The sequence below is a fragment of the Rhinoraja longicauda genome, chromosome 15 (genome assembly GCF_053455715.1).
Source record: "Rhinoraja longicauda isolate Sanriku21f chromosome 15, sRhiLon1.1, whole genome shotgun sequence".
Taxonomy (NCBI): domain Eukaryota; kingdom Metazoa; phylum Chordata; class Chondrichthyes; order Rajiformes; family Arhynchobatidae; genus Rhinoraja; species Rhinoraja longicauda.
In genome coordinates, this window is record NC_135967.1 from 37,125,430 (window position 1) to 37,141,723 (window position 16,294).

The 16,294-nt window shown below is 41.0% G+C and overlaps 1 protein-coding gene across 1 annotated transcript in view; it reads left to right on the forward strand.

The window, feature by feature from the left end:
* The window catches only part of LOC144600652 (ubiquitin-like protein 3), a 29,068-nt gene continuing 12,774 nt past the window's right edge, over positions 1-16,294 (forward strand). The window contains exon 1 of the mRNA XM_078412501.1: positions 1-774. Coding sequence (XP_078268627.1) covers positions 751-774 — 24 coding nt within the window. The 5' untranslated portion in view covers positions 1-750. The remainder of the gene's footprint in view (positions 775-16,294) is intronic.

Here is a 16,294-nt window from a genome sequence, read left to right on the forward strand (position 1 = left end):
TGGCGCGATGGTTTCCGGGGTCGGCGGCCGCCATGTCGCTGGCTCTCGGCTCCGGCTATAAACAGAAGGGGGAAGGCAATGGGAGAAGGAGAAGCGATCGGGCGGGCGAGCGTACTGGTCGCTCCTGAGAAGGGCTCAAGCAGCCTGTGACCGGGAGAGGGGAAGGAAGGGGTTTAGTTCTACGGGAGAGGGGCGGGCAGACAGTGCTGTCAGGATGAGCGGGGGTTGCTGAGCTGAGGGAAGGTAGGCGGCGGCGGGCAGACAGTCAGTGCTCGGGGCAGTGGACTGGGACCGGCTGCTCCCTCGTTTTACCACAGCTTTTACCTCGGGTTAACGTGGATTGTATAAGGTTTCCCCCCCTCCCCCCAGAGAAAACAATCCCCACCGATTAAAATCTAGCAACGTCAGTGCAGAGAACACCTACCCACTAGCTGGCCTGCCTGTCTACCTGCCTGTCTACCTACCCACCTATCTACCTACCCACCTATCTACCTACCTACCTGCCTACCTGCCTGCCTGCGGACCTACCTTCCTTCACTGTGAGTGTCCGCAACCAGATTGCTCCCTGGCTGCTAAAGCGCTTCCTTTTATTCCGAAGAAAGAAATATCATAGTCCTTCATAGATTGAATTTGGGTCTGAGACTTGTCTCTCCACGCCCCTACTACCCGCTCTCCAACGTCGCAGTAAAACCCCCTTGCTGCCTTCTCCCTTCTATATTGGCTGCAGCAAAATTTTAAAACATCTGCAAGATGTCAGCGGCACCTATTGATAAGGTAGGTTTCTGTTTTGTGATTTTAATTTGGTTAACTAATTTGGCATTTTTATTCTCGTAGGTTTGATGGCTTCTAATTATTTTGACTAGAGGAAGATAGGGGGGGGGGGGTGTTGGTGTTGGTTGATTGAAGTGATGTTACAATAGAATTATTCAATAGCGTGAATGAGGAAATAGATGTTGTTTAAGGGTGTAATTGTTCCGGGACGGATGAAAATGGAAAGTTATTGTGTTGTTACTTGGGAGGGGGCATCAATATTTATCTTGATAAACCCTTTAGAAAACGTCAATAGCCACATTAAAAAAGTATTTCTCTTCCATTGTGGCTTTGCTGTGTAGTAATGAGTTAGCCCAAGAAGCAATGAAATGTTTATAGATGGGGAGTATATCACTTGAAGGAGAGGACCATACCTGCCTGAAGAGCCCTATCCAGTTATGATATTTGTGTAAATAGAGGTCCTCCTTGGGTTATAATGCCCAATGTATGGACACTCTGTATATGAATGTGCATTTGTTAAACCAGTGGGATGGATGCAGCTAGATTTGTTGGTTGCTGAACAGCTTCCTTTCAGTGGAGAATGGGGGTATTTGGTCCAGTTCAGTTTCTTGCAGAACACGGTTCTTGGTCTCTTAGGAATAGCTTAGGTGCACTGCCTTTTGTACATTCTGGAACAGAAAATGTCAACTGAAAAGTAAGGCCTTGTGAGCTTGTGCTTTCTCTGCTCAAGTTCTGAAACCTGTGGAAAAGAACTTAAGGTGCAGGTTCATGGTTTTATCTTCCTTTCTACAAAGACAAGAAAGTATCTGTGATTTTGGGGAGACTGTAATTATGACTATCTTTAGAGAGGACCCAAGGAATTGTGGTAGTCGTAGTGGGGGAGTAGTTATAGTGGGGGAGTTCCTGCTGTCTGCTGAAGGGAAGGTCATTGCAAGGGTCCTCAATCGCCTCTCACAGTGGCTGAAGAGGTACTGTTGAATCAAAGTGTTATTTCCATCCATTTGAGTTCATGGCTGTGTACTCCACCACACACAGAGAAATTCTGATAGCATGGTGTTCTACTTTTGACGTTGATTCAAAGGAAATGCAGTATTCTTTTAAAATTTAGCAACTGTCAGGGGTTTGTCTATCTCCTTTGCAGCATGATGGTTTTCAAACCACTATTTTAATCAATGGGGCCACAACAGACTTTTTTGGTCAAGGCTTTTGTGTGAAAGATTGCTCATCACCCTATTTCTCTCTCTGTCTTGATTACTATATTGCTGCACTTTCCCCCCTTGTTTATTGCTGGAATGAAACCAATCTACAAGATTCTTGAGGAAACAGTGAATGCCATTTCACTCCTGAATGAAGGTCATTCTAAGCTTACCATTGAAGAGCAATATATGTGTGATGCTTTTATATACATGTGTTCAGAGGCTAAGCTCCAAGTCATTGTCACATGCATTGCAAGCAATATGCCAATGGGGCTTTCATAATGATACACAAAACAAATGTCCTCTACCAACCTCTCCCTATTGTGCAACAATAATCCTGACGATAAAGGTCCATAAAGGAACAAAGGAGGTGGCAGAAAGTGGTAGATGTTGCCTGCTCCATCACAGGTACTGACCTCCCCACCATCAAAAGGATGTACAGGAGACACTTCTGGCAGCTAATATCATCATAGAACCATGTCACCCTTCCTCAGCAACTATGATCTACAATGGACTTTGTTTTGACTGTACCATGTACTTTGGTCTTGCACTACAGTGGTCTGTTAACCTAGTATCACTGATCATTGTATACTTATTTGCTTATTATTGTGTTCATGAGCTTGTAAACCTGTAGCGGGTATGAATTTAATTGTTACTTTGTGATACATATGATTAATGAGTCTTGATTCAATGAGAATGTAGAAAACATGGACCACTTTCCATATCTCAGGAGCCGAATCTGAGTGAAGATGAAATTCACCACTGACTTGTGTTCTGATACAGCAACTGGCTGTTTGAGGGGAAAAGCAATTTGAAGATCGTGCCTTCAAAGCCAGCACTGACCTAATGGCCTTCCGGGTACAGGCATGCTTCCCCCCCCTAAACAGTTTTGACATGAAATACCAACAATGGGTACCTTAAAAACACCCAATGTAGTCTGCACAATCCTCCAAATTCATTGAATCAATGTCTGCATCCTTTCCCAGGCCAACATTGAGAATGTAATTACACTATCTAGAGGTTTGGGAACCCTGTGTCTGGAGTGCAGTTGCTGTGGAATGAACAGGTTCCCATTTATTCTGAAGATTATCTCTACACCAAGAATGAACACAGTACAGGAGTAACTCAGCATGTTTGGAGAACACCAGATATGTGTCTGTTTGGGTCAGACCTTATTTCAGAATCAACACCACGTTTCTGCACCATGAATGTTTTCTTTTGGAGAAGAGGTGTAACATTGTGACGAGGTAGATTGCCCCCAATTTTTTTTACTATGTACAAAACCTGTCTCTCCCCTATTATACTTCTGACACTGGAAACATACCATCAAAAGCTACCCAAAGTCATCCCAATTACGTGAAAAGATGAGCAAACCAATGTCAGCGTCCTCTCTCAATCAACATTCCCAGCATTAAAGTCAAAGTTATTCTATCAGCTGCATTGGGCTAGGCATGGCACTCGCATGGCCAACACCAGAATGCCAAACCAGGCATCCCTATTCTATCATAAAAGGAGGTGTTTTGGTGGTCAGAGATAACAAGGCTATTATCAAAACATAAAGTGCAACATCTCAATTACTCCTGGGAACAACGGGTCCGTGTCCACTCCTGCGTAGAAGAGGCGTTTTAGGTGAAATACTGAGAAACTTGGTCATCAGGAGCACACAGACGTTCTGCAAAAGTAGTCAAAGGAGCATTGCAGCTTTTAAACTACCCAGTTGCCTGTCTTGTTAGTTGCCACCTGCCCTCAACATGGAAAAGTTATCCATTTCAGAATTTACAAAACTAGAATGGAAGCAAATTATGTTTGATCTCAAAAGCTGCCTAATGAGAAGAGGTCGGGGGGACTGAATTGCTGGCAATATAAAGCCATACTATGGAGTGTACACAGCAAAAAGTACAGTCTGAAGAAGGGTCTTGAAATGTCATCCATTCCTTCTCTCCCGAGATGCTGCCTGTCGCGCTGAGTTACTCAAGCATTTTCTGTCTATCTTCGGTTTAAACCAGCACCTGACGTTCCTTCCTACATGCTTACCAGTTTGATCCTTTTTTGAAGCCGTGGTGTTTGGATTCTTTGTATAATGAATGGCACCTTTAGCAGTAATTTGTAGTTATGTAACCAATGCATTAAAATTTGGTGATTCAACCTGACCTAATTGCATATTTTTACTTGCAGATGGAGAAGTAATGTAATCTTGTGTTATAACTTCAAAATGGCCAATGTCAATAACTGTACCACCTCAACACTGAGACTGTACATTAGTGTTGCCTAAGCAGAGGGGAAAATACAATTTATGGCTCAAACTTTTAATGCTGTCTCATAAGGGAGCGGAAAGAGATTCTTCATAACAAAGTGTTCAGTTTTGCTTAATTTCAACTTGAGAATTAATCAAGAGAAAACTGTTATAGTGTATTTTGAAACCTTATTCTTTAATTAGTTGTGGCTTAATGACACTAGTTTTTTGTTTTATTTTTGAAATTTTGTTGAGTACTCACAATTGCGATAATTAAAAGGGCAGGAGTTTCTGTATTCATTGTACTTCAAAGCACGGCTGGATCTAATAGAACAATTCACAAAGGGAATTTTAACTGCTTGCACAATTTGCTGTGCAAGGTTTGTACTCTTCTCACAAGAAATAATGACAAGGAAGGAGTTGCAGAACTTGACATTGTTACAATTAACACCGATAATAGTAAACATTTGTTTTGAACTTGTTCCCTTCTGCACTTTGAGAACAATAACAACATTTCCTTATCCTGTGGTTCCTATTTCAAAAGTATTGGGGGTGGGGATGTTGAAATAAAAGATCAAGGAGGCGCTTAAACTTGTTTGACTGAATTTGCACTTGGCTTTTTCTAAAGCCTAGAGGCAAAACATTGAAGAGATCATGAGACACTTAGACATAAGTAGTCAAATTTCATTATGCTAGAATTTTATCTACCTGATTTTCATGTTTTTCATTCCATTGGATGATGCTTGGGTAGAATTGTTTTCTTTATGAAATACCATCTCATACACATGTTGGAAATTAAAAAGTGTAAGAAGTCCTAAGAGATGCAACTGATCCTTTGAGGTGTCTTGCATCAACCATGAGGTCAACAAATGCCATGCAATCTCGAGTACAGTTGAAGTGTGATTGTTGAATTGGCTCAAATTTTTTTGGGGGGGGCTTTGGCTTTTGCCTTTCCTTCACAAACTGTTGAAAATACTAAACCACTTTCTGATTTACTGTAAATTGCTATGTACAGAAATGGGGAAATGCAAGTGCCATGAGCACTCCATAATGTTTGCCCAATATGTGGTTAAAGGCCCCATAATGCGTGGTGTGCTGTACAGTTCTACATGGGTTATTTTACAATCTGTTAAACAAGATGTCTGGGGAAATTGATTAAATTTGGCAATCAGGTTGGACCACATTTTAGTACGTCTACTTTAGGCTGCGGTGTTGCATTCAAATTTGTTGGAAGATGGTGTTATAAACTGATTACTGGAATCAAGGTGTTTGTCCTTTATAAATTAGGCATTTCAAAAGCTGTCATGGGGGTCATTTTATGGAGATAATGTTTCCTCCATATCCTTTAAATTAACATCCAGTTTAAAATTTGAGGGTAGTACAAGGATTTTCAAATGTTTTAAGCTGGCGAGGTATTTTTCTTTGTTTCAAATGACAAAAGGTGACACGGTGCTGAAAGTAGTTCTGCTGCCTCACTACTCCTGCAACTCTGGGTTGATCTTATTCCTTGTCTGTATGGTATTGGCATGTTCACGGTGTAGGTGCTTGAGTTTCCAATCGCATCCCAAAGATGTACTAATTCTTAAAGGTAATTTACAGCAAGTAGCTGGTGGCAAAACTTAGTGTTCTTAATGGCCATGAGTTGGAGTGAAACAAGTGGGGGAGTAGGATTGCTTTGAGAACCAGCATAAAATCAATCAGTTGAAATTTTGACAAATAGTAATGCATATGGTATGTGCTATACTTTCTTCGAAATACACTTGATTAAGGGAAATGTTTGGAGTATTGTATCCGCTGCTCTACATGTCAACTTCTTTACATTGGCGAAACCAAACGCAGGCTCGGCAATTGTTTCGCTCAACACCTTCGCTCAGTCTGCCTTAACCAACCTGATCTCCTGGGGGCTGAGCACTTCAACTCCCCTCTCCTACTCCCAGTCTGACCTTTCTGTCATGGGCCTCCTCCAGTGCCATAGTGAGGCCCACCGGAAATTGGAGGAACAGCACCTCATATTTCGCTTGGGCAGCTTGCAGCCCAGCGGTATGAATGTTGACTTCTCCAACTTTAGATAGTTCCTCTGTCCCTCTCTTCCCCTCCCCCTTCCCAGTTCTCCCTCTATCTTCCTGTCTCCACCTATATCCTTCCTTTGTCCCGCCCCCTGACATCAGTCTGAAGAAGGGTCTCGACCCGAAACGTCACCCATTCCTTCTCTCCTAAGATGCTGCCTGACCTACTGAGTTACTCCAGCATTTTGTGAATAAATACCTTCGATTAGTACCAGCATCTGCAGTTATTTTCCCCCAGAAGCAGTATGGAGATGATTTCATGCTGTTATTGGAAAATGGTAGGATCTTGTGCAAATTATGCAGTATATCACTACGGAGGATATTTGTAATCATTTCTGTTGCCTTAATGCAGGGGCCTCCAAACTTTTCAGCATGAGGGCCACATTATATATTTGGCACATTTTTGTGGGCCGTAGGAAAAATAAAGAATGGTGAGTTTTATAAGTTTAATGAACTCAAAAAAAGTTTAGACTAGGTTACGTTTGATTAGATTAGGAAAGGTTAAACTAGGTTAGGCTAGATTAGGTTAGTTTACATTAGATTTATATGGCAACAAATAAATAATATTTAATTTTTTTAAAGAGCTTGAAATATTGGAATATATATATACCATAGGTATTCAATTATTTATAAAAACAGAAAAAATACAGCAACCACCACTGGGAGAGAGAGTGGGGGTGGGGGGGGAGAGAGAGTAGGAGGGGAAAGAGTGGGGGGGAGGAGAGAGAGTGGGGGGGGGAAGAGAAAGAGGGGGGGGGAAGAGAGTCGGGGTAGAGGGAGCTGTGGGTGAGAGCTGGAGCGCGCAGAGGGGGAAGGTGTCGGATAAGAACAAACACAAGTGTAGTTGTTGTTCAGAAGCCCCGCATCCCTGGGGTGAGCAGCGGTGAGGAGGAACGTTTCACTTGTGTTTGTTCGTATTTCGCTGCGCTAGAGGGAGACGGGGCCGGGGAAAAGAGTGGTGCAGCGGAGCAGATCTCACTGGCTCTGGGAGAGAGAGGGGGGAGGGAGCAGCCCCCGCAAGTGGCGGCGCTCCTTCACCGGACCTTCTGACACCTTCCCCCTCCCTGCGGGCCATAGTTTGGAGATCCCTGCCTTAATGGGTCTGAATTGCTGCTTCAGATCTTGGTAATTTGCATCTTGCCTTGATTTAGAAAATGTATTCTTTTTTGAAAAGAATGTCATGAGGATTTTGATTTGGGAATTCTGTACAGTTTATTAGTCTATTGCGCTCCTTTCAAATCAGTGGAAAATAGGATTTTGGATTTATAATGGTAACCAATATACAGGGGTTCCCCAGATAACAAATCGCCTGACTTAAAAATCATCTGACTTTTTGAAAATTCTCCTATTCATTTTTAACACATTTTCAAGCCAGTAATAATAGAGAATACAGAATACAGAGCTTTATTTGTCATTCGGTACTGAGGTACCGAACGAAATTACTTTCCAGCAGTCACACAAGTAATAATGTCTCATGATCTGGTATTATTAACTGGATACAGTATATATTTCATTAGTTTAATTATGTTTGTATATTTAAGATATTGGATGGAACCGAGGAACTGCAGATGCTGGTTTAAAGTGCAAAGATAGACACAGTGCTGGAGTGACTCAGCGGGTGAGGTGGCATCTCTGGAGAAAAGGATGGATGATGTTTTGGGTCGGAACCCTTCTTCTTCAGAAGGTTCCCGACCTGAAACGTCACCCATCCTTTTCCTCTAGAGATGCTGCCTGACCCACTGAGTTATTCCAGCACTTTGTGTCTATCTTAAGATATTGGGGTTCATTACTCCAATAAACTAGTATTTTACATTTTTTTGTGTGTGATCTGACCAGTGACTGAATCATTCTGCAAATAACAACTGGGAAAGTGTTGCTTAAAATTTAAGGAAGCTGGAGAGTGAGGCAATATTTGCAGTGAAATCTGCCACATTTTGTTAAGTAAGCTGAGACAATGCTGATACTGGACTTATCATGTGTTTCCTGCCAGTTTTCTTCAGCTGGTCATCAGATTAGAAGGATGGGACATTATTGCAAATAGCGTTTTAGGTACATTGGGTCTGCAAAATCTTTAAAAGCTGAACCTCATGGTCTCGTCAAAGGCTGCCTGTTTAAACCAACTCTGGTCCAACAACTAAATTCCCACTGATTCACGTTTTATTGCCTTATACTTTTGCCCCATTGCTGAAAGAAGAGCTATCAGATGTTGGATCTATGATGTGGAATTCATTTTGCTTAGGATCATTGGGAGTTCATTTAGTATGGTGATGACTACTTGTGGTTTGAAAATGGGATATTTTCAATGTTCATTTGAGTACTGACTGCTCTTTTGATTAAATATAGGGTAATACAATGCCATCTTTTAAATTTTATCCTACTTTATTTGTTAATGCTAAAATTGGAGCAGATGGTACACACAGCCACTGGCCATGTGGAGAATAATTTGCCTGCCAAAATAAGGGAAGTTGAGAATCTCATCTCTTAACATATATACTTTCTTGTATTAATAGTGTTACAAGTCCATGTAAGAATACTGCATAATACTGCACAAAATAAAACAAAGTGCTGGGTAACTCAGCAGGTCAGGCTGCATCTCTGGGGAACATGGATAGGTGATGTTTCGAGTCTGGACTCTTCTCAGTCTACAGTTCCTTGTATCTCCAAGAGTACAAAATATATTGCTTTTACGGTGCTTTTGCCTCGGCCTATTCTAAGCAACAATCAACTGTTATTTTGTGTGGGATTTCAAAGATCTACCTAAAATTGAACAATATCTGATCCTCTAAGTTTTGGAGTCGCTTCATTTTGAATTTCTATATTCTCCTTAGTTGACAAGTCTAATGCTGTACAATGAGACAGTTTGAAATGTGACCTTTTTGATAAAATGGTCAATGCATTTCATCTTCAAATTAAACTATGATCTTCAAATTAAAATATGACTTTACTGTTATTTAAATGTCATGGACAAAAACATCAACAACACGTGTTAGGGAAGTTAAAGGTAAAATAGCTTGTAAAAAAGAGAGGCTGAACAATTTAGATCTATTATTTGGAGTTTAGAAGAATGAGGAGTGATGAAATATTTTCTTTAGCTGGAGAGTCTTAACCAAGGGGCAGTAATTACAAAATAAAGGGCTAGTCATTTTAAAATTAAATGTAAAGACATTTCTTTTCAGGGTGGTAAATCTCTTGGAATTCTCTGCTGTAAAGGGTTGTGGCTAGGTCTTTTATAAGTACTTAAGGTGGAAATGAATTATTCAAAGGATCTTCGAATTGAGGACAAAAAGCATAAAAACATAGAAACTAGGTGCAGGAGTAGGCCATTCGGCCCTTCATGCATGATCATCCAAAATCAGTAACCCATTCTGACTTTTTCCCCCATATCCCTTGATTCCCAAAGCCCCAAGAGCTAAATCCGACTCTTCAAAACATCCAGCGAATTGGCCTCCACTGTGTTCTGTGGCAGAGAATTCCACAGATTAACAACTCTGGATGAAAAAGTTTGTCCTCATCTCAGTCCTAAATGGCTTACCCTTTATTCTTAAACTGTGACCCCTGGTTCTGGACTCCCCCAACATCGGGAACATATTTCCTGCATCTACCCTGTCCAATCCTCTAAGAATTTTATGTTTCTATAAGACTCCCTCTCATCCTTCTAAATTCCAGCCTACATAGATTACCCATGATTATGTTGAATGGTAGGGTAGGCTGGAAGAGTCCGCTGGCCACTTCCAGCACTCAATTTTTCCTGTTTTTGTACAAAAGATGAATGAAAGTTTCTTAGAAAGACTGGTGCTACAGATACTGAGATCTTGAGCAAGAAACAGTGCTGGAAGAACTCAGTAGGCCAGGCAGTATATGTGGAGGGAACGGAAGACAACTTTTCACTTTGGATCCCTTGTTCAGATATACCTAATTCTCCTACTGCACCAAAATTGTGCCTATAACAAAAAAGTCCCACAAAGTAAATGGAAAAAGATAAGGAAATGTGTGAACACTGAATTAGTAATCAAAGGTGAATTTGAAGGTAGGTAGTAAAGACTTTTTTAGGAGTCAAAATGTAACACCGGACAATGTTTCCCCCTCTAACCTCAAGCTCTGTGCCGAATAGCCAGCACCAATCTACACAGACATTTTCAATTGGACCCTGCAAACCTACTCTGTCCCTGCCTGCTTTAAAGTCTCCACTATTTTACCCAAAAAGCCAAGAATTACTGGTCTTAATGACTACAGGCCTGTCGTACTGACCTCTGTAATCATGAAGACCCTTGAAAGACTTGTGCTGGCCCACCTGAAAAATATCACAAACCCCCTGCCGGACCCCCTGCAGTTTGCATACTGGGCAAATAGATCAGTGGATGACGCTGTCAGCCGAGGCCTGCACTTCATCCTCCAGCACCTAGACCGCCAGGGTGCAAGGATTTTGTTTGTGGATTTTAGCTCTGCATTCAACACCTTTGTGCCAGAGATACTACACTCAACTCTCCCAGTTGACTGTGCCTGAACCCCTCTGCCAGTGGATCATCAACTTCCTGACAGACAGGAAGCAGCATGTGAGGCTGGGAAAGCACATCTCTGTCCAGCTGACCCTCGGCATAGGAGCACTGCATAGGAGTACTCTCCCCTCTCTACTCTCTCTACACCAACGATTGCACCTCCACAGACTCCTCTGTCAAGCTTCTCAAGTTTGCGGATGACACAACCCTGATTGGACCGATCCAGGATGGGGAGGAATCTGCTTACAGACAGGAAGTGATGCAGCTGGCGTCCTGGTGCCATCGCAACAATCTGGAGCTCAATGCTCAAGACGGTGGAATTGATTGTAGACTTTAGGAAAGCTCACCCTCCCCTCCCCCCACTTACCATCAACAACACCACAGTCGCATCTGTGGAGTCATTTAAATTCCTTGGAACCATCACCTCCAGGGACCTTAAATGAGGGGAGGGGCATCATCAACTCCACAGTCAAAAAGGCCCAACAGAGCATGTAATTCCTGCGGTATCTGAGAAAACACAATCTGCCACAGGCAACGATAGTCCAGTTTTATACTGCCATCATAGAGTCTGCCCTCACCTTCTCCATCATGGTCTGGTTTGGCTCAGCCACCAAGCAAGGCATCCGGAGACTGCAGCGCATCATTTGATCAGCCGAGAAGGTTGTTGGCTGCAACCTTTCCCCCCCCCCTCCATTGATGAACTGTACACTGCAACGGCCTGGAAGAGAGTGGATAAGATCATCTCTGACCCCTCTCACCCTGGCCACAAACTCTTTGAAGTACTTCCCTCTGGAAGGCGACTCCAGCTTGTCAAAGCCACCACAGCCAGATATAAAAACTTTTTTTTTCCACGAGCAGTTGCTCTACTCAACAGCCAAAAGTCTGTAGCCTCCTTGTGCTCTGGTATTTTATTTCATTCTTCACGTGTTTAAATTATAAATGGGTTATTTTTAATTTACTACTGTATATCGTGTTATTACTTGCGAGCAAAGCAACAAGGCAAATTCTTTGTATGTATACATATTTGGCTAATTTATTTAAAATTTATTCAATTCAATTCAAATTAAAATTCCAGGAAGCGCCAGACAACTGGTTCTGATACGTCTCTGGTGCTGAAACGTATGTAATGATGACTTTGAGGTTTAAAAATCAAATATTTTTATATTATGAAGCAATGATCTTTACAAGATAAATTAGGAAAAAATTGAATCTAAGATGAATGAGTAGCTTAGGTGTGTCCATCATTGTAAATCATGCATGACCAATGTTTTTACAATGACACTTTTGTATCGTAACTGTGATATGGAAAGAAGACATTTTAACTGTTTCCTTTTGAGTTTGAATCCAGAAGAGACAATGGTGCCTACGGATCGTGATCTACAAATCCAGCAACCTAGATTTGATTGTGAGCTCCAGTGCTGTCTGTCTCAAGTTTGCACACATTCCATGTTTGTGTGGTTTTCCTCCAAGTGCACTGGTTTCCCTCCCTCACTCTAAAAATGTTGATTCATAGGTTAATTGGCCACTGTAAGTTTCTTCCGTGTAGGTAAGTGAAGTTAAGTATTCTTAAGGTATAAATTCCCAATGGATTTTTGGGGCTAGTTACGAGAAGAATAAAAAAGATAGGGCAAGATTTCCATGCGGAAAAATTCAGCATATCAAGTGACGACTGAAGAGAAATGGCCTCCATATTTTGGGTCAATGATCATTCATCCACTGTTATAAGAATGCATAATCATTAGTGGTTTTGAGAATGGGTGATGCATGTTTGGTATCTCCTTTACGATATGGAAACAAGCAAAATATTGTGTACATAATTTTCAATGGACTGTTTCAACGGAACGAGAAAAGGTCACTTTCTGATCTTGGTGAAATCAATTACACATCTTTGACATCAAAGATGTGTTTGGTTTTCCAGAGTTTGTTGACAACTCAATGTGTTGTGAACCATAAACGAGTTTGAATGCTTTTTGTATCAAAGTAATTGGATGGTAATTGAGTTGGGTGCATGGTATGTAATTTAAGTATGAATTCCCCATGGATTTATACGTCTCGTTATGGTAATGTCATTGATTGCAGGCTTTTTGGTTTTTTTCTCCTCTGAATTCAACAAATTGTTGCTATTCATTTACCACACAAGTCACCACTATCCCATGGTGATGTACCTAATTGCTGACTGCATTTAAATGCAGCACATAAATATTGATGCGTCCTGCTCTACCAATAGGACAGTTGCTTTTAAATCTGTTTATAAAGGAATGGGAGAAAATGCAAGTAAGAATTTTATTATTGAATCTGGGACACGTGACAATAAAACACTTGACTCTTAAATCTGTGTCCACTACAGCTGTTCAAATCCCATTGGTATAGGTTTTATACACTTACTAGTTTGTTTTTACATTATTGATCATGCTTCAGTAGGTTGAATTATTTATAGCTGGCATTCTCAAGTGTAGAATTTTGGATTTAATCATAAAAGGCACTTGATTAACTTTCTCCTCTTTCCTTCCAGGAGGATCAACAGTTGATAAGATTTGGTGAAGGTTTCTGTGATTAGTGGTACACAGCAGACAGCATTTAACTATTCATAATTTGTAGTTCTACTTGCAGTGAACAGTGTAAATGTATTAGCAGCGTACTGCCAACCACACCATCTTATAGCTACTAACTCATTTTGAGGTTCAACAAATCAACCCACTGTCAAATCTCCAGCATTCCCTTACCAGTAGCAGTAATTTCAAAATCTAAACAGTAGATCAACTCCAGCATGGCATTAACTTCTGACAAACCAGCTGTCATAATATTAGTACAGTTGCTTCTCAATCTTTTGATTTGCCTAGTCACAATGAGAGAACTTTGGTAAAGATGTGTTAAGGCAGATTCAATGACTGCTGAAGAATTTGATTAATATCTGACAATGAAACAGTGTAGTTTAGAGATACAACACAGAAGCAAGGGAAAAAAATGGCCCACCGAGTCCGCACCGACCAGCGATCACTGCACATTAACACTATCCTACACACACTAGGGACATTTTTTTTTCATCTATACCAAACCAATTAACTAACAAACCTGTGCATCTTTGGAGTGAATCTGGATAGCATGCATTTGGACAGAACCCATAGCCTGTCTTATCTGAACAGGTGTAAGTAAGAGAATTTATGATGTTGATTTCTGGTGGAAAAATGTTTTGGATTTTTTTAATTAAGGAGAGACACAAGCATGAGCTTTAATTGACCTCTGATTTGGCAGGTTGCTCGGCTACCACTTTGGTTCTACACGGAACGGTTCTACTTTGCTCCACAAACTATAACATCATTTACCTGCCATTCCCGTCATCCCTAAAAGAAAGAAACTAAAGTTGCACTCTAACAGAAACAAAGAATTTGTCCTGCTGGATATGTAGCATCTGCCATCTGTTAGTGTGAAATGAAATTTGTAAAACAAGGGAAACGCTTTGCCTTAGATTTGTGATTATTTGGAATTGAATATCCCAGCACCCTTTAGTTTGGATATTATAGCTAAGGCTGGATCTAGATCAGGGCATAAACTGAAGTCTGTATTCCAACGCACAGCTGCTTTAAATCTTAATCTTTTGCATGTGATTGGGTGCATGGGACACAGACACTCATTAAAATGCTAGTTGCATTTCCACACTACTGCTGCTGAGATATTTCACCTAAGAATGTGTCATTGTGTTGCAGTTTGAGACTACTCGTTGTCTGCCAGTAACAGATGGTACTGCAAGGACCAGTGAAATGGGCTCTGACTTCGCCTGAACCTATTGTTCCCAGATGCTTTGCTTTTTCGGCTGTCTGCAGTCAATGGTACCAGTTAGTTGGTTGACTATTTCACTTTTTCTTGTATTAGTCAGCTGCTCTCCCATTCTCCTCTTCAGCCATTCTCCCCTCAATCTGAAGAAGGGTCTCGACCCGAAACACCACCCATTCTTTCTCTCCAGAGGTGCTGCCTGTCATGCTGTTATTCCAGCATTTTGTGTTTATCTTCAGTGTAAACCAGCATCTGCAGTTCTATCCTACCCTCCCTGTTAACATGTTAATCCTAACATTAAAGTGAGAGCTGGGTAAGTGTCCTTAAATTTGGAAAATCCTTCTCTCTTGCACCTCCTTGGTAATAACATCTTGCAGCATAAAAGACAGCCATTCTGCCCATCAACAGGTTGTGGCTTTCTGAAAGAAGATGGGTGAAGAAGTTTATAGTTTGATTCCAGTTCTCGGGTGCTCTTTTTCCACTAAACAGACTTTTTTCTTAGTTCAGTATGTTGTGATTCTCTTTGGTTCCCTTTTGTGCATACTAAAGCTATTTCTGGTCTTCAGATCGTGCATTGTAGGTTGTTGAATTTAAATTTGCTTTCTTTGCATCTCAAACAAATCACAGTCACAAGTCAACATTTTGGCGTGCAGAACTACTAACAGTTTGAACCTTGATGACTATTGACTTTTTTCCTCGGGGACACAGAAGGTTAATGGGAGACTTGAACATTTCTTCACATTAAATGTCTATTTATTAGGAGAATTCTAGCTTGCTAACGGTCTCCCGTGACATTTCAGGATATTGCAGTACCAAAATGAAATTTAATGCTTTAAACTTGAGATTTTCATAATGTAACCATTTTTGGCTGCAATTTGTTAACTAATATAAACCATTGTTAAGCATAGTCCATCAATTTGTTAACTTTGCAAGCAGTGCTATTAACCCCTCCGTACTTGGATCCATCTATCACTTGCCAGTTCTTGCCCCAACCCTTCCACTGGTCTTTCTACCAACCATCATCTCTCTACTCTCTCCATCTGAAGGGTCCAGGTCCAATATATGATCTGCCCGCTTCACTGCACATATGTTGTTTGACCTGCTTAGTTCCTCCAACACTTTATTTGTTTGCCATTAATTTGTACTATTTTTGTATACTGTCATGCAGCTTTTCTGATTGTTAACTTGCCCCAAAGCAGACTAAACCTAATACCAAAAGAACACTTCTGATCTTAAAAATTGGATGTTTTTTGGTGCCCCATGTCTGTCATCAACATAGAGCAGCACCACAGCATAGGCAATGGGCTGTTGAACAAAATCAGTAGAATGCATTCATAGGAAGTTTAATTATATTGTAATGCTGGTGGCAGTATATCGAAAAGGCTTGAAATTGATTTAACAAATTTAATTTTGAAAGCATGACATTTTAAACCAGTACTTTATAAATTTTAAAAATACCCAAGAAAATGTTTTGGGGACATAATTTGGAGGTACAACATGGAAACAGCTTATCAGGTCCATGTTGACCTTAGATCACCAATTCCCATAGTTCTATGTTATCCCACTTTTCTCATCCACTCCCTACATATTAGGAATAATTTTATTGGGGTGAATTAACCTGCACATCTTTGGGATGTTGGACATAACTGGAGCACCAGAGGAAACCCATATGGTCACAAGGAAGACGTGCAAATCGTCTTCAGGACTTGATAGAATTGGGGCTTTCAGTTGACTTGGCAAAGTCGACCTCGTACCCATCTG